This window comes from Gekko japonicus, unplaced genomic scaffold (assembly GCF_001447785.1).
Source record: "Gekko japonicus isolate JY-2015 unplaced genomic scaffold, Gekko_japonicus_V1.1 scaffold664, whole genome shotgun sequence".
NCBI lineage: Eukaryota > Metazoa > Chordata > Lepidosauria > Squamata > Gekkonidae > Gekko > Gekko japonicus.
This window is the reverse complement of record NW_015166441.1, coordinates 740,680-758,671: the sequence shown is the minus strand read 5'-3', so window position 1 is coordinate 758,671 and position 17,992 is coordinate 740,680. Positions and strand designations below refer to the sequence as shown.

Genomic DNA, 17,992 nt, shown 5'->3' with positions numbered 1-17,992 from the left:
TATACCCTGTCCTTCACTCGGAAGTCTCAGAGCAGCTTACAGTCTCCTTTCCCTTCCCCTCCCCTCCCCTCAACATACACCCTGTGAGCAATGCTCCCTCTAAGCTGTGGAGTCCTGTGAGCAAAAATTCTACTTTGTGAGTTACTGGCATTAAAATTGTGAGTGAGCAGTTTGGAGCCATCCTTCCTGAGCTAAGACAAAAATGTGTGAACTGGAGGCTAAAAAACTGTGAGTTAGCTCACACTAACTCAGCTTAGAGGGAACACTGCCTTTGAGGTAGGTGGGGCTGAGAGAGCTCTCTGAATAATTGCCCTTGAGAGAACAGCTCTGAAAGAATTTATGACTGACCCAAGTTCACACCAGCAGCTCCATGTAGAGGAGTGGGGAATCAAACCCAGTTCTCCCAGCAACATTAATTGGTAACAAACTGGCAACCGATGTAGCTGTTTTTAGATGGCTAGATATATTCCCATTATCTAGCCACTGGGGGTAATCGAGCTGCCACAAGTCTAAACCAGCTGCAGGTTCTGGGTTGTCTGCAGTGGCAACCTAATCTTGTATACATTACAGTGATCCAGCCACAATGTTACAGAATCATGGATCAGCATGGCCAGGTTGGCTATGTCTAAGAAATTAGAAGGTTGGTGGGCCAGGTACAACTAATAGAGGGCACTCATAGCCACCATACCAACCTGCTGTTCCATCAGCAAGTAGCAAAATAATCCCCCCCCCCCCAACGCATACCCTGCAAATTCTCCATCTTGTATTCTGTAAGCTCTCAGGGCCTTGCATTTTCCCATTTCCTCCTTGTTTTTCTTTTCTTAACTGATGCTTATCTGCTGTCAGAAGTCTGTGTATCTTACCGCATGCGCAATCTTCCTCAGGTCATTTGATTTTTTTTTCTTTTTGGTTAATTTCCAGAATTTTGGCGAGTGCCTCAGGTATGCAGAAACTACTGCCTTGTCTGTGGGCAAACAGGTTTTGCTTCGTTCATGGTTGGTACAACCCACCCTCTTTAGTATCAGACATAGCTGGAAATCCCACAACATAACCCAAATCTCCTTCAGAATTCTGTAAACTCTTGGGGTCTTGAGCAAACTAATTTCTCCTTTCCTCTGCAACTGACTCCAGCTTCTCTCAGTATTCCACATTTGTGGAGCATTTCTGTCCTCCTCAGACTGTGTTTTAGGGTTATGGGGGTATTTCTGATTAATAATATGTTTCTGCATCCGTGAAGTGCACTGAGTGTCTGGAGAACCCTAACTCATCGGCATGTGGCTTGATTGATACAGTGTATTATTAAGTACGGCTAGAGGGGGACCCATAAGGATTCATGGGGCATGGAAATCTTGTTTTCCTCACTTTCCCCCCCTGCCTCTGTTCTCCCCTGCGCAACCCTCCAGTTGCAGAGTTTTCCCCCTTTCTTCTCTTCATGATTTCCTTGATCTGGCTAATCCCTGCCTTTAAATATTGCAAGGCAACCCAAAATGTTAGCCAGGATTTTTTGCATGCACAGATGGCTGGCTACTGGGGGGGGGGGGGGTAAAGTCCCAGTTTAAAATATGCTTTTGTGCAAACCCCGAGATTACTCCACATCTGCAGAAAGACGCGTGCTAACCTTGGGTGGTCTCCCTTGTAGATTTTTTTCATCTTTATGGGAGGGCCATCTATGACTATTGGATACAAGATGATTGTCTTCCCATATTTAATAACACAGAAACACTGAATCATATGCAAAGGGTGACAGTAGAGCACATTGACTTCAAACATATTGTCATGAAAATCTGACAGTAGGGGTATTTAGTAGATATTTCTTCAAGTGATCCTATTCCAGCAATGGTGCCAACTGCTGGGCTTGGTTGGGCAGTGCTGGCTGCTGGGCCCAGTTGCACATTGGGAACCCTCAAGAGTTTGTGGGGTGCACCTCACTTTCCCCTGTATCCCTCTCCCCAGATGATTTTCTTTTCCCCTCTTTCTGGCAAACCCCTATATTGTCACCTTACGCTGCTTTCTTTTCTCCTTCCTACTCAGCAGCCAGCCTACCTTTTATCCACAACTGGACCCAAAGCAGGTTGCGTCATTCTTCTCCATTTTATCCTCACAACAACACTGTGAGATCAGTGTGTGTAACAAGCCCAAGTGTACCCAGTGAGCATCTTGAGTGGGGGTTTGAACCTGGGTCTCCCAGAGCCTAGTCTTCAACTCTAACCACGACACCACACCACAGGCTTTCGTGGAGTGGCAGCTGTTAAATAGTAGCAAGCAGCCGGACCTGGGTGAGTCATGCAAGTCACCTGGAGGCTACTGCTTGGCCTGGCCCTGATGAGTTCTCCATCAAAGGCAAAAACAGCCCTGGAAAAAACCCTGCCCCATTCTCCTGCCTCTTACTGACAGAAACCAAGGTTTGAAGGTTTGCAGTACTGTTTTGATTGCCTAGCCAACCCCCTCGGTGGCTGCTCAGTGGCATTTGCTTCTTAAACCCCTTTGGATAGGAGCCGCCGCCACCGCTATTCCATCTGCATCCCTATGCCCTAGTGAATCTAACATCTGATTGTATTGCCCCCTGGTTGTGGATGGCGGCACTGGAACCGGCTTGGAGTATGAGACATGTCGGTAGTTAGGTGACGTTAAGATCCTCCCTCTTGCTGAAGTTTGTTGTATATTGATATTCCTGATTGTAATCTATGGTTTTAAACTATCTGTGATTGGTTTTAATGATATGTTTTGTTTTAAACTATATGATATTGTTTTACTTGGCACTTGGTGCCCCTGTTAGCCGCCCTGAGCCTCCGGGAAAGGGCGGGATGTAAATGCATAAATAAATAAATAAATAAATATTTTCCAGAACTTGAAAGTGCAGGAAAAATGTGTGTTCCCCCTAAACCAGCACCATCTATACCTGTGGAAATTTCCCAGCCTCTTACAACCCAAGAGCTCCAAAGTAAGGAAGCTTCAGGTGAGAGAAGTTTGAAGCAGGGTCTCTATTGTAAACAATGTTGTATAGATTAAAAGCTCAAGAGTTATGATGGGCTTTTGTGTTTTTGCTTTGCTTTTGTATAGAATTCAGCTTGCTGTGTTGATTAGGTTCAGATGAATGTAGTTGGTTGAGCTCTTGTGATATATTTTCTGTATCTTTTTCAAAGGTTCTGTGCAGCAGCCAAAAACAATCCTAGAAGCTTTGCAGCAGAGGCTGGAAAAATACAAAGCAGCAGCAGCTCAAGCCAAAGCAAGTGGAGCTGATCGGAAAAGTAGGATGCATGAGAGAATAGCTAAGGTAAAGAAAGAAGTTGGTTTTGCTACCGATAAAACTCCATTGTTGTATATTAATAAGCTAGTAATGTGACAGCATAAGTTAATAATGTCACATCACAGGAACAGAAGAACTAGCTATGAAAAGACATAATGGTGCTGGATTTGTGACTTTCTGCATTACATGTACTACATCTCTTAGATCTGAATGTTTGTTCGTACACTGTTTAATGATAAGGCTCATCAGATTTACAAAGAACATGGGCATGTGGGTAAGCTTCTACAGCCTTTTGCTTCAAGTTTTAGAAGCTATGTTGTGCCAATATTAGGACAATGGACGCACTCTTTAAAGGCAGTTTTGCATTTTCTCTACTATAAAATAAAGTGCTCACAAAATGCAGTATCTTCCTTGCAATGACAACAAGATGATGTGATACGGCATCTGGGAGATAAACTATTTATTGTGCTTCAAAAAGCTCTGTAACCAGGTCTTATTCTAATGGACATGCCTTATTACAGCAATACCAAGATGCCATAAGAGCCCATAAAGCAGGAAGAAAAGTGAATTTTTCTGAACTACCGGTTCCTCCTGGTAAGTTGGTGGTGTGTGGTCTGAAATATTTAGCATAATCCTTTCCCTGATACATTTGCCAGAAATACTTCAACAGAGTTACTCCTCCTCTTCATTGTCAAAGGCTGGTCTGGTCCTGTAACACCACTACAGAATTTGCTTTACAACCACCCATTGTTAGTCTCTAAAGTTGGTTGCAGTTGTTACCTTTAAGTAGGGAGAGTGATTGAATGGCAAGTTAGAGTGCACTAGAGAAGTATCAGCTTGCCCAGAGAAGGAGGCATTTGTTTTTAACTTATTGGCAGGAATTTTGAAACTTACAGAACTATGTCAGCTCATCTTCCAGCACTTCTGTACACATAATTAGGTCTTTATGAGGGTGAAAATGGAAAATATTTGCCTTCAAATTCTGTGGGGGGGGGGGAATCCTCCTCACATTATTCCGGTAGAATAAACTTTGCAAAATAGGTTTTGAAATTTGCTTATATATCTCATTTATATGGTTAAATTCAAAAGATGTGTTTGCAAAACTGGCATTTTTAAAAAGCGGGAATGTGAGGCAGATTTTCTCACAAAAATGCTGTTCCATACTCTGAGCAGTCCCTTAGTAGTGTATTATAATAACAGAATTATAACTTTCTGCGTGTCCCACCCTGTGATAGAGCAGTTATTTGGCTTTTGCCCAGGCCGGAGATTTATTGTAGCTAAGTAGGAGCCCTCTTATAAATTCCCTTTGAAAATGGCACTTGACACGAGGTAATGTTCAAACAGGAGTGTTGATTTTATTGAAAAGGCATAGTTGGGTTAGGAATAGGCAGGGGACGAGAAACTGAGATGCATTTTGTTGTTTATACAAATCATAATATTTTGAACAGGCAGCAGAGCTTATTTTCATAGGCTGTGATCACACACACTAAATAATCCACTTTCAGTGCACTTTCAGTGCACTTTCCAACTGGATTTTAACTGTGTGAACTGTCAAAATCCAGTTGAAAAGTGCACTGAAAGTGGATTAGTTAATGTATGTGACCACATCCTTAGAGACTCAGTTCTTACCTGTGAGAGGTTTGTTTGTCTCAGATTTCTTTCAGCAACAATGTGTCTTAATAAAGTTTCATATAACTATCTTATTTTTCTGGAAGTTAGTACTTTGTTCTTGTATTTAAATACCTCCCTTCTGGGATTACAACTTTCCTTTTGACTCTTGAGGAGTCTAAGACCATTTCCCTTCTCCCTCTGAGGTGGAGGACATCTCCATGGGTTATTCCCACCGTACCTTTAGGGAGGCAGGAAATGGTTTTTTCCCCTTCCTGTTGGTGCCTCCGGAATATCCATCTCCAGTTCTGTTCCTGCCTTAGTAGGGAGAAGCAGCACAATCTAGCTAGGTTTAGCGGTAGCTTAGAAAATCATCTTTTTTCTCTTTCATTGCCTTTGCCTTGCCTTTTTCCTTTTTTCCTCCTCTCCTTTTCTTTCTAACTTCCTGGTTTCTGCTCCAATCTTGGAGCGAAAGCTTCAGGGGTCCGCTGACCCGAAGGAAAGACGAGCCACAATGGTGGCAAAGGAACTTCCTGAGGTTTCTTCCGCGGGCGACGAGTGAGAGGCGTGCACCGCACCGCCAGCGGCACAGGAAGACCTTGGGGCTGATCAGCCTTCGCGGCTTGATAGTGCACTCCCAACATTGGCGGCTGGAGTGGCGTGGAGCGCCCAGAAGTGCCACCGACAGCCCGAAGAAGATGAGCCCGCCATTTTGCATGCGCGCCTTCGGGCCGCTGCCAGCCATCTTAAGGATTCGGCCTCGAGCCTTGGACCTCTGGCAGGAGCGACCCTGGGAGCCATGGGGGCTGAAGGAGGACGTCTTTGCTCCTCTCCGGCCCTATTGCATCAATCAGTTTATTAGTACTGTCATTGACCAAATACATAACCTATTGCATCAAGAGCAGATGCGGGATGGCAGCTCGCAGACGGGTAAGCTCCTTGAACAAGGGGTCTTGGTTCATTCCTCTGATCTTATGGCCATTATCAGACAGACCATTCAACAGGAAATGGCCCATCTGGGGGGCTTCCAGTCCAGCACGGCGCGGTGACAGACGGGTCTCAGCTAGCGCTGAGCCACCTGAACCTTTTCCGCTCCTTTTTGGAGTCTCATGGTCGCCAGGAGAACTCCGACGAACCACCCAAAGAGAGGTTCGGAGCAGGGGGCTCTGTTTTGGCCCCTCCCTTAGCTGGCAAATGGGGGGGTGACCATTACTGCCCTGAAGCGGGAGCGGCTTGCAGGGTAGACCATGGATGCCATGCTCTGCGCAGCCGCAGCCAACCGTCCTTTTAACTCAAGCAAGAAGTAAAAATTAAATATACAGCAAAAAGGAGGAGGAAAAGAAAAAAAGAAAAAAGGTTTCAACTATAAACTGGCGAAGAAACTTTTTAGAATAGCCCCCGAAGAAATTTCTCCAACTACGGAACTTTGTAAGCTGAAAATACGTGAAAAGACTGAGTAAAATGGCAACGGTGGAGAAGAACGAGGCCGTACTAACAGGAGAGAATGAGGAGGGAGGAAACTTTGACAATATTGAAATTGGGCAGCTTACCATAGAACAATTTTAAAAAAATTTGCAAGATGAAATCCAACAAGCTGTGGAGACTGCTTGGAAAAGCTGTGTTAAAAGACACCGGATTTCGCGTCAGGATCAGAGGGATGAAGAGAAAGCTCCGCAGAGTCTACAGAATTTGCAAGAGGAGTGCAATTCTTGTGGAGACTTATGTAATGAGAAAGAATTACAAGGCACTCCACCTTCACTTATAAAAAGAAAAAGGAGCAGTTCTAACCGAATAGGTGGACAGAAGAAACCTTTAGGATATTCCAGGGTGTTGGACTTGGTCAAGAGAGGCTCCAGAGAGAAAATATATAAAGAAATGAAGAGAGGGATTAAAAGGAGAGAAAGGTGTTTGGCAAGGAAAAAAACTAGATGTAAGAGAGAACTGAAGTTGGAAGTTAATGAAACTGAGATGGCAAACCAGAGAAATAATGACTCATGAATACAAAGAGTTAAGGCATTTGATTGTGATTGTTCAAAAAAATGTATCATTGAAAACGAAAAACAATAAGCATTATATATTGTGTAGTAGAATAATTTTTTGTGCCTTTATACCTGAGAGATGTAGGAAGATTAACAGGATGAGATGAAAGGAAATTAAGAAAGATATTAGGGCATATTATTTGTTGGTTAAATGCTGTGAACTGCTGATGCTAATTTCTGTGCTTGCTTAATTAATTGTGGCTATGCAACATGACTAAATAATTAATAGGTAGGAAAATATCGGCAATAATATTATATAAATACTGATAACTAGATAGAGGGGGAAGAAATGCAGTAAAGTATGGTGCACTATCTAGTAAAATAACTTTCTGTTTTGTATGCCAGAAAGACATAGGCAGCTTAATAGGATGAAATGAATGGAATTGAGAAAGATATCAGGGTATACTTTGTTGCAGGTATGTGGTATATACCTGTTGTTAAAGAGTTTCGTGGAAGACTCAAAATAAACACACCAAATACGGTTAAGTCAAATGGTGTTTATATAACTATTAACTGGTGAATGATTAAACAATAACTTTGTATATAATAACATATTAACATAGAGCTAACAACAGTTGTGCTCACAGACAGACCAACTGACAGAGAGTAATTGAATAACTGTCACTCTTAGAATCTCTGTGTATGACCAAGACAGTCACGACAGCCAATCAGAGTTCAGGCTGCCTCACACAGATAAGACTGACAGAGCCTCTCAGTACACACCCACATCTATCAAGCTTGAATCCTCAAGTAGTTTGCAGGCGCAACCTAACTTTATACATGCAAACATCATCTCTGCACCTGTGCCTCTATATTCATATTCTGACATACTTTTGGCTGCTTGCTCAATGAATTTGTGGCTATGTAATATGTTTTTTATGATTAGTAGGTAGCAAGTGGTGGTAATGACTTTATATGAGTAATTATAAGTAGATAGAGTAGAAGGAACTGTAGTAATGATTATGTAGGGATTTATTTAGAAGGTCTCCTTTATGTGATGAAATAACAATAATAATATTTTTTAAAAGGACTTGAGAAAGATATTAGGGTATATTGTTTGTTGGTTAATTGCTGTGAACTGCTGCTGCTAATTTCTGTGCTTGCTCAAATAATCTGTGGCTATACAACATGATTAAATGATTAGTAGGTAGAAAGTGTTGGCAATAATAATATGTGAATACTTATAACTAGGTAGAGGGGGAAGAAATGCAGTAAAGTATGGTATATTGTGTAGTAGAATAATTTTCCTGGGTTTTTTATTAATGCCAGAAAGATGTGGGCAGCTTAAATAGGATGAAATGAATTGAACTGAGAAAGAGAGCTGGGTATATTTATAGTTGTTTGCTCAATGAATTTGTGGCTATATAATATGATTTACTGCTTAGTAGATAGTAAGTGGTGGTAATGATTTTATATGAGTAATTATATGTAGATAGAGTAGGAGGAACTGTAGTAATGATTATGTAATGATTTATTTAGAAGGTCTCCTTTATGTGATGAAATAATAATAATAACAACAAAATATTAAACAAAGATGAGTCCTTAAGATGTTTGGTTGTAGGTATATAAAATAGATATTATTAAATGTAAAGTATGAATTAATTTGTGTATAAGAAACAAGGAATTTGATATTTTTCTTTTGAACAGGTCCTACTATGAAATATCAGAATCTTCAATTAGTATGGTATTTTTTATATTTATATATTTATAGTTTCGATTTCTATACCGCCCTTGACCCCGGAGGGTCTCAGAGCAGTTTACAGAGGATATATACCAATTATACCTAATCTAGGGCCACAATTCATTTTTGGGAGGGGGCTGCCTACCAGCACCCAGCGGCATGCGTTCTGTTGCTGTTGCTTTTCTCTCCGGCCGGCTACCGATGTTACTTCCGGCGCTTCGCACGGGCTGACGGCATCCTCGGCAGGCTTCAGCTGGTGTTCTGTTTGACGCGCAGCTGCTCCGACTGCAGCTCGGCTAACGTCCTTCAGGCTCCGCCGTGCTGCGTCCTTGCGTCGTCGCGTCATCACAGCTCCGCCTCCAACCGTCGTCGCCATGTCCTCAGCTCGTCCCCGCTGCCGCCATTACTCCGCCGCTGCCGTTTCTGCCGCCGCTGCACTCCTGGCACACCCTGTCAGGAGGTGGGTGCCCTCTGCCACCTATGGCAGGTACCCATTTGTCTACTCGTGAGTACACTTTCGAGCTGCTGGGTGGGCGGGAGCTGGGACTAGGGCCAGGAGCTCACCCCGGCCGCGGTGGTCTCGAACAGCCATAGTGGCTGTTCGCTAGTGCTATTACTTGCAGGCATTAGCTGCCTAAAAGAATAAAAAATTGAAGAAGCTTTGAAAGGGTATATTTATAAAAAAGAGGATTGTAATTATTTCATGTTTAACTGTGTGTGTGTGTCTTTAAAAGTTTGGTTGCATAGCTGTGTGGAAGTCTAGTGTGGTTGAAACAAGGCAAGTGGTGTGATCGGTGAGTGACAGAGAGGGGGAGGGGTTTTGGAAGTGATGCTGTGTGGATGATTTGTATGTCTATCAAGAGTTACTGTTTAGACAGTTGAGGAGAACAGTTAAACAGTCAGTTAGTTAAGTTCTGTGTAGGAGAGAAGTTAGAAGCTGAGCTGTGTAAAAGGAGTTTCGTTCTGAGGACTGAAGGAGAGACCTTCTCGTGTGTGATAGAAGAGATTAAGTTCTGTGTATAAAGAAGCGTTGAATGTATAAGGAAACAACATTTAAATAACAGTCTGAGTGACAGATTGCATTGAAACAAGAAACATTTATGACCCTGAGTTAACAAGTTACAATGTTACTTGAAAGGTCCCTGTCAGAAAAGGGAGCAGATCTTATGTGAGACATAAAGCAAGTGTTAAAAATATTCACAGTACCGGTTACCTAGTTTTACTATATTATTTACAAATTATTTCAATAAATCTACTTTTATTCAAGTCTGCCAGTTCTAAAGAAATAATCCCTCAGGAAACACATACACCTCATGAACGCCTTAAATCCTACCCAGTGATAGATATTATATTATAAAGGTTTGGAAGGCCTTAAATTTCCTGGTGGCAGCCGGATTACCCAGTAGAGAAAAACATAAAGAACACTTTTAAAGGGAAACCAGACCTCCCAGATAAGAGGTCGTCACAAGGATCCTATCCAATTTTGTTTTTTGTGGCCAGATTATAGTTCTGGATTGTTATATATAACTTAAAGTATTTGTGCAATTATTTCCTGAAGTTACTGTGTTAAGAGGAAGGAAAACATGTGAGAGATACGTATTGTTGGAATATTATGTTGTAGGTGCTCTTGATTTTTTATTTTGTTTGTTTGTTTTGGAAAACCCAATAAAGAGATTATTAAAAAAACAAACAGGAAATGGCCCATCTGCATACCAGACCCGAGGTTCCCTTACAGCAGGAGACCCATAATCAGAGCCATCTAATGCCTTTCCCCTCTGGCTGGCCAACCAAAGTGGCAAAAAGCCCCCCCCCCCCCCAAGAGACCTGCAGAGGAACAGTGGAGGGAGGAGTTAGTGTCTAATGCCTCTTCCATTGAGGAAAGGGAAAAGGGTGAATTCCTGTCTGAGGAGGAGGGTGAGGAACTGAAGCTTCCTGAACAGTCCAGTAGGTTTTTTAAGTCTGCGGACTATCAATACCTCTTATCTAAGGCTATTAAGGCTCTAGAACTGAATGATTTTACCACCTTCTGAGTATCAGAAGGCAGCCAGAGCCAAATTTAAGTCCAAATCGGCAACCGGGAGTTCTTTCCTCCTGTGGAGTACACGGAGAAGGTGTTTCTGTTTCCAGAGTACTTTGAACACCAATTAAGATCAGGTTGGGACAAGCCCGTGGTCAATAAGCAGTTTCCTGCTTTTGCCAAAAAAAATGGTATGCTATGCCTAATTATGCTGATGAGTTGTTACAGGTTTCGCCCGTGGATGGTCCCGTGGCTGCACTCCAGACTTCTGGCTTAGTCTCTGAGGATGGACTCGGCATCCTCAAAGAATCGACTGATAAGAAGCTTGAGGCAACACTACGAAGACATGCGTCCATTGCCATGATGGTCAGAGCTGCGTCTACAGCTTCCATCACTGCCAGGGCATCCATCATATGGCTGCGGAAACTTATTCAGCTCATTCCGGAAAACCACTGCGCATTGCTGGAGGGAATTTCCCGCACTCTCAAAACAGATTCCTTCACGGCAGATGCTACCTTGGACATTATTTCCTTTGCTTCCGGGGGCCTGGCTTCTACAGCTGTGGCCAGGAGACTTCTTTGGCTGCATGCTTGGCAAGTGGATGCACTCTCCAAATCCATCATTACCGCTTATCCTTTCCAAGGGGACTGTCTGTTAGGCTACGTGCAGGACAACATCCTGGTGGAAACCAGGGATATGAAAAAAGCCATGCCTAGGTCCCTTAGACGGAATCCTCAGTCCTTTCGTTCCCATCACTCCTTGCCGTGCTTTTGTCAGGACAACAAAATGTTTTCCTGGGACACGACCAAGCAGTCCGGCAAGCGTGGTTCCTTCAATCCTAGATTCCAACAGGAATGATAGAGGAGACAGAGATGCCAAGCCCAAACAAGCTTGACTATGCCACTCTCCCGGTAGGGGCATGACTTCTTCATTTTGCCAAGACTTGGTCAGAGACGCAGGTGGATGCCTGGGCAGTAGAGGTCATGTCTCAGGGATATACAATAGAATTTCTTCGCCAGCCTCCAGAGAGGTTCCTGAAATTGCCTGCAAGCAAATCTGTGAGCAAGAGATCCATTGTCAACACGGCCATACAACATCTTCTGAACATCAGGGCCATTGAACCAGTTCCGTTATGTGAGAGAGGCCGGGGAGCTTACTCTATTGTTCATGGTGCCCAAAAAGAATGGAGACTGGAGGGTGATCCTGGATCTCAAGTTCTTGAACAGATTCATCAGGCTGCAGCATTTTTGCATGGAAACTCTGAAGGCTGTAGCGGATTCCTTATCTCCCAACAAGTATTTGACATCCATGGATCTTACGGAGGCGTACCTCCATGTACCAATTCACTCAGCTCACAAACGATTTCTTTGGTTTTACATATACTGTCAACATTTCCAGTACAGAGCACTTCCCTTCGGTCTCTCCACAGTGCCCAGACTGTTCACCAAGCTGATTGTCAATGCTGTGGGTCATCTCAGGGGCCGAGGGATCCATGTACATCCGTACCTGGACAATTTGTTGATCCGGGCCAGCATACGGTCGGAGTCCATTGAAAATACCGAGAGGACTCTACAGTGCCTACGCAGTCACAGATTTCTGATCAACCTTGAGAAGAGTTCTCTAGTTCTGTCTCAGTAGGTAGAGCATCTGGGAGCAGTGATCGACACCACCTGCACTGCACTGTTTCTACCAATGTCCAAGGCTCAGAAAATCAAGGCTCTTGCTTCGCAGGTATACTGCAGCAGATCTTCAGCTCTCATAGAGTTGGCCAGACTTCTGGGTCTCATGATTGCCAGCATCGACATGATTCAATGGTCTCGTATGCACGCCAGACCATTGCAGATGTTTCTTCGTCCCCATCAACTTGACATCATGCAGAAGAGGACCATCAACCTGCAGGTTCCCCTCAGGGTCAAGGGGAGTCTACATTGGTGGGTGGACATGAGCAATCTCATGTCAGGCAAGAACTATTATGTCTCTCACACCAAGGAGCTGTTCACAGATGCCAGCCTCCAGGGTTGGGGGGTGATGTTAGAGGGATCCCCAGTCCAGCGAACTTGGCTGTCAACCGAGAAGTCGTTTCCTATCAATCTCCTGGAGCTCAGAGCGATTCATCTTGCTCTGATCCACTTCACTCCTCGTCTGCGGGATCAACACGTCTTGGTAAGAACTGACAACATTTCAGCCAAAGCTCATATCAACAAGCAGGGCGGATCTCGATCCTGACAGCTGCACAAGGAGGCAATGAAGATTCTTTCCTGGACGGAGAAGAGTGTTGCATCCTTGAGGTCAGAAGCCATAAGGAGGATCGAGAACGTCCAAGCAGACTGGCTCAGCAGGGAGACATTACAGGACGAAGAATGGGCTCTCCATCCAAGACTCTTCAGCATGTTAGTGACACAGTTCGGGCAACCAATAGTGGATTTATTTGCGTCACCAATGAACCACAAGCTACCAAGATTTCTCACCAGATATTTCCATCAGGAAGCAGAGGCGACGGATGCTCTTACAACAAGGTGGCCTCAAGGCTTGCTGTATACGTTCCCGCCGTTTATCCTGATCTCCAGGACCCTCCGCAGAGTCAGGGAGCTCAGAGCAGAGGTCATATTGGTGGTTCCGAGATGGGCTCGACGTCCATGGTTTTCAGCACTACAGAAAATGTCAATTCTTCCGCCACTGGTACTACTGGTGTCTCTGGACATGCTCTCCCAGGGACCAGTATGGCACCCAGATCCGGCCTGGTTGTGTCTGACCGCATGGAGATTGAACGGAGCAGCCTGGCAGAGTTAGGATACTCTCCTCAGGTCATGGACACCATCATGGCTTCCAGATGGAAATCCACAATTCGTATATATAACACTACCTGGAAGGCATTCGTGAGATGGTGCAAACGCAAAAAGGTGACTCCACTGTCTCCCTCTGTAGCTTCCCTCCTTTCATTTCTACAGGATGGGTTGGATGCAGGTCTTCAAGCTTCCACGCTCCGCAGACAGATGGCAGCCTTATCCACTGTTCTACCTTCATTAGAGGGTTTCAAAATTACCAAGCATCCTCATATTCAATTGTTTCGGCAGGGGGCCGTGGCCAAATCCTCCTCCACAGGTACATCGTTTTCCAACGTGGAGGTTGAACATTGTGCTTGATGCCCTAATGAAGGCACCCTTTGAACCTCTCAGAGAGGTGGGACTGAAATGGCTGAGGTTGAAAACATTGTTTCTCATTGCCATCACATTGGCAAGGAGGGTTTCTGAACTTGGAGCAATATCAGTAAAGTCATCCTTCTGTGTGTTCCACAAGGACAAGATGGTGCTCCGCACGGACCCTACCTTTCAACCCAAGGTAGACTCCAGATTTCACCGATCACAAGAAATATGCTTGCCCACCTTCTGTCCTCATCCCAGACATCCCAAGGAGCACCTCTGGCATACCTTAGATGTTAAAAAAGCTCTCAAACTTTACATTGCAAGGACGGAGAATTGGAGGAATTTCTGTTCATCGGCATTTCCCCGCCGTGGAAAGGGGAAAAGATGTCTAGGTGTATGATCAGTTCAGTCCTAAAGTCCTGCATTGTGGAAGTTTACTGGGTTTTGGGACACGATGTTCCCAGCAGCATCACGGCACATTCTCTGAGAAGCATAGCGACCAACGCAGCATTTTCTAACAGGGCAGTGGTGGAGGAAGTCTGTAGAGCGGCTACATGGTCCTCCATCTTTACCTTTATAAGGCACTACAAGATCAACACCGTGGCATCTGCAGATGCGGCATTCGGGAGAAGAGTACTTCAGCACGTCGTGGCATTGGAGGAAGATGACGACCCACCCAAATGAGGGACACTGCTCTGGAAGGTCCCATGGAGATGTCCTCCACCTCAGAGGGAGAACGACCATTGGACACTTACCGTGAAGGGTCCTTCTCCTCTGAGGACAGGAGGACATCTTGGCCCACCCGCTGTCATCTTTCTCTGTTTCTGTTTTTCTCTGTACTGACTTCTTTTCCCGCCTTTTGTTACTCCTACTCTGGGTGTTTCTAATCCTGCAGAGTTGGGTTGTTACAAGTTGAAGTTACTGGTTCGAAGTTATATTTTGTAGGGCAAGGCCAGTTATTTCAGGCTGCACACACTGCTTTCGGAATCCCAGGAGGTGGGCTATTCCGGAGGCGCCAACAGGAAGGGGAAAAAAACATTTCCTGCCTCCCTAAAGGCGCGGTGGGAATAACCCATGGAGGTGTCCTCCTGTCCTCAGAGGAGAAGGACCCTTCACAGTAAGTGTCCAATGGTCGTTTTCACACAAACCAAGGGTCCCTTCTGAGTTGAACTCACTGAATATCTGGGTAAGAAATATCCTCCTCTTTCTAGGAGCAATAATACTTTTCTGTTTGGCTAGACTGGCAGTTTCAACCTACTGTCCAGTCTCTTCTGTCAGTCATAAACCCCAACTCTGGAGACTGAATAAATGGAATTCAGCCAGGGATGACACTTAGACTTTAAGTTCTAATTTCTGAACTTTTCCTCAAATGTGATGGTACACAGTAAGGGCAAGGAGTTATGTCCCTTCACTTCACAAGTGAACTTGTCTGTTTCCCTCTGACAGACACACCAACTCTGCCAGAAAGGAAGCAAAAAGAAAAAGACCCTTTTCCTCAGCACTCAGCTGTTCTTAAAGCTCTCCTCAGCTTGCACTGACCAATCAGAGAAGGGGGGAGGTGCACACAGACAGCCTGTCAATCAACCTGTGCTTCACAGTGAGGCATTAACCCTTAATCTCCCAGCTCCCTGAATTTGATGCACTAAGCATCCTGGTTTTGGAGGTCAGTTCGTCACAGAAGGCTTTTAAAGAAATGTCTTTTTTAAAAGGAGGAAAGTGAAGGCATAGAAGTTTGTGTCAAAAACAACATAGAAACTGGTGGTGAAAATTGGAATTCCAGAAAGTCTTTGATTTCCTACTCATTATCAGCAGTATTAGTATGAAGTCATGGATGCATGACACAATTCCTGACTCATTGTCAGTATTTTCCTATTCAATTGATTTTACATAAGTGAGAGACAGCAGTTACAGGCCTCAACCAGAATCTGTGTTCATGGATGCATAGATAAACGTCAATGTGCTTACCTAGTTAAAAAGACCACAGCTCCGTCACATTGCCAGTTTTGTGGGCAGCCACTGTCACCTGTGGCAAGAGAACTGTCAGGTATTGGTACTTTCAGTACAACTATAACTTGCTTTTTTTATATCTGAATTCCTTTTGTTCAGAGGTTGCCCAGAGACAGTGTGTGTCTAAGTACCAGTTGCCAACAGGGGAGGGCATGGTTTTGTAGCCTGCCTGTGGGTGTCCTACAGGCATCTGGCTGGTCATAGCAGGGGCAGGGGCAGAGGGAGAAAGAAAAGATTCTGGACTACATGGGCCTTTGAATGTGATCCAGCCAGGTGGTTCTTATGCTGTCACAGAGGATTTTTTTTAAAATTCAGCTCTTTCAAAGCCTGTCTTTCTCTCTCTCCCCCCCCCCATAGGATTCCCTCCAATTCCTGGAGTGGTTCCTGAAGATGATAGTACAGTGGCTGCAGTGCTGGAAAGTGCAAATAGGCTGGTTAAAATGGAGGAGGAAGAAGAGGACAAAGATGATGATGAGGTTTGTTGATATAATTTAGTGCCTTAAATCTTGCTCTTAAGATCTGCTGATACAGGTTTATCTTTCCATGTAACCCTTGACACAGAAACTGCTTGTACTGGTTTAAGCTGGCTGTTGCTCATGGATCCTTAATACCAACAGCTAGTTCACTTTACTGTAACTCACAGATTTCCTGTTGTGGTACAAATACCTGTGAAGCCATGTAGAGCCACAAGTCTTAAGGTTATGGAATGCACTATCCTGTTTTCTTAAAAGCCAGTGAATAGCGGTAGTAATTTCATTGTTGTTAAGAGGTTTTTCTTCAATACTTAGTCTCTAGATCCTACCTCATTGCCTCACTATGGTTTTGCAAAACTGTATTATCTCCCTGCACAGAACATATACACTCACAAGGGGTCTTTTGCTGGAATGCAATCCAAATTGTACACTCTAATCATTCTAGATTTCATATGTGGATTTCAAGCACATGACATTCAGTTCCTTTTTGATCCCACTAGGGTGAGCTTTCCACACAGGCTCCAGCTGCCAAGAAGCCCACTCAGGTGTCTAAGAAACCAGTGCTAATTGTTCAGCCACTAATGAGGCCATCTGCTATAATCCAGGAAGAGACATCTCAGGAGAAGGATATTTCTCGACCATCCCCTATAACAGCACCAGAGAAATTTGCACCCATTGAGCATCTCTCTCCAGTGGGTAAGGACTTGCGACTGCCAGTTTATTTTCGTTAGTTATTTAACTTACACAAGGCCCCCTATGTCAAAAAGAGGGAAGGAAACTATGGGGGGAAAGCCCAAGTGGGAGAATACATCAACTAGTTTTTAGATATTTAATGGATGTTGGAAATGAAATTGGGGAGAGGGGACTGAGGATTGAAGTAAAAACAGAAGGACCTTTTAGTAGCTGTTTAAATGTGTGCTTCGCAGCTGGATTCTTTGGTCTTGCTCAGATGGTGACTGCAGGTGAATTGGCTTTTGTACCAGTGCAAACTAATCAGTAACTCAGCAATATTGTCAGTGTTCTACAGAGAAATATTGCACACACATGGTTGGTTTTTAAATGTATGAATGAAGAAAGCAAACCTGTATGTACAGCTGAGAAAAATCTGACTGTGCTGGGCTGAATTTGAAAATGTGGTGTGTATCTTGGCAAGGAGAGTATAAAATGTGAAAAGAACTTACTGCAAGAGCTTGTGTCTCTGAAGAGTGTTTTTCCTCATTTCTCCATGTCTTCCCCTGCCCCCCACTGTTGAGCTCCCACATAAAGTTTAGCTACTCTGAGTCAGGGCCTGGCAAGCAAGTCTTATCTAATGGATTTGGTTTTGCACGGCTGGGCAGATTGCACACAACAGCGGAGTCCTGCCAGCAGTGTGGTGATGGGAATAAGTAGGAGCCATCATTGTGCATTTCCCTCTATGTTGTTATCAGCCCCTTCTGAGCATCTGTGATGAGAAAAGCTTCTCCCACAACCAATTTCGTTTGTGAAGTTCCACACCATCACCTTAGTGTGTGTGCTATACATACACACAGGGAATAAAAAACAGATTTTTTTAATAACAGCTTGTACATTCTCTCTTCCTCCCATCTTATTGGTATTTCTTGGTGCTGGACTATATAAAGGGACTTTGCTATCCTTTCTTTTGATGAATTGTGGAGTGGGGAAAAATGGGTCATTTAATTGGTCATTCTGCTACCTTCATGTGCATATCTGTCTGATACAATCCTCTTCATAAAGCACAACAAGTATAGAAGTCAGATATACCGCAGAACAGTGATTA

The 17,992-nt window shown here is 44.0% G+C and overlaps 1 protein-coding gene across 4 annotated transcripts in view; it reads left to right on the top strand.

Annotated features, from left to right (window-relative positions):
• CC2D1B (coiled-coil and C2 domain containing 1B) overlaps nt 1–17,992 on the top strand; it is a 71,042-nt gene that overhangs the window by 19,411 nt on the left and 33,639 nt on the right. For all 4 annotated transcript variants that reach the window (XR_001482543.1, XR_001482544.1, XM_015411980.1 and 1 more), the window contains 5 exons: nt 2,846–2,956; nt 3,144–3,274; nt 3,769–3,841; nt 16,100–16,218; nt 16,716–16,911. Coding sequence is in view for 2 of the 4 variants with exons in the window: in XM_015411980.1 (XP_015267466.1) it covers nt 2,846–2,956; nt 3,144–3,274; nt 3,769–3,841; nt 16,100–16,218; nt 16,716–16,911 (630 nt within the window). In the remaining 2 variants the exon portion in view is untranslated. The remainder of the gene's footprint in view (nt 1–2,845; nt 2,957–3,143; nt 3,275–3,768; nt 3,842–16,099; nt 16,219–16,715; nt 16,912–17,992) is intronic.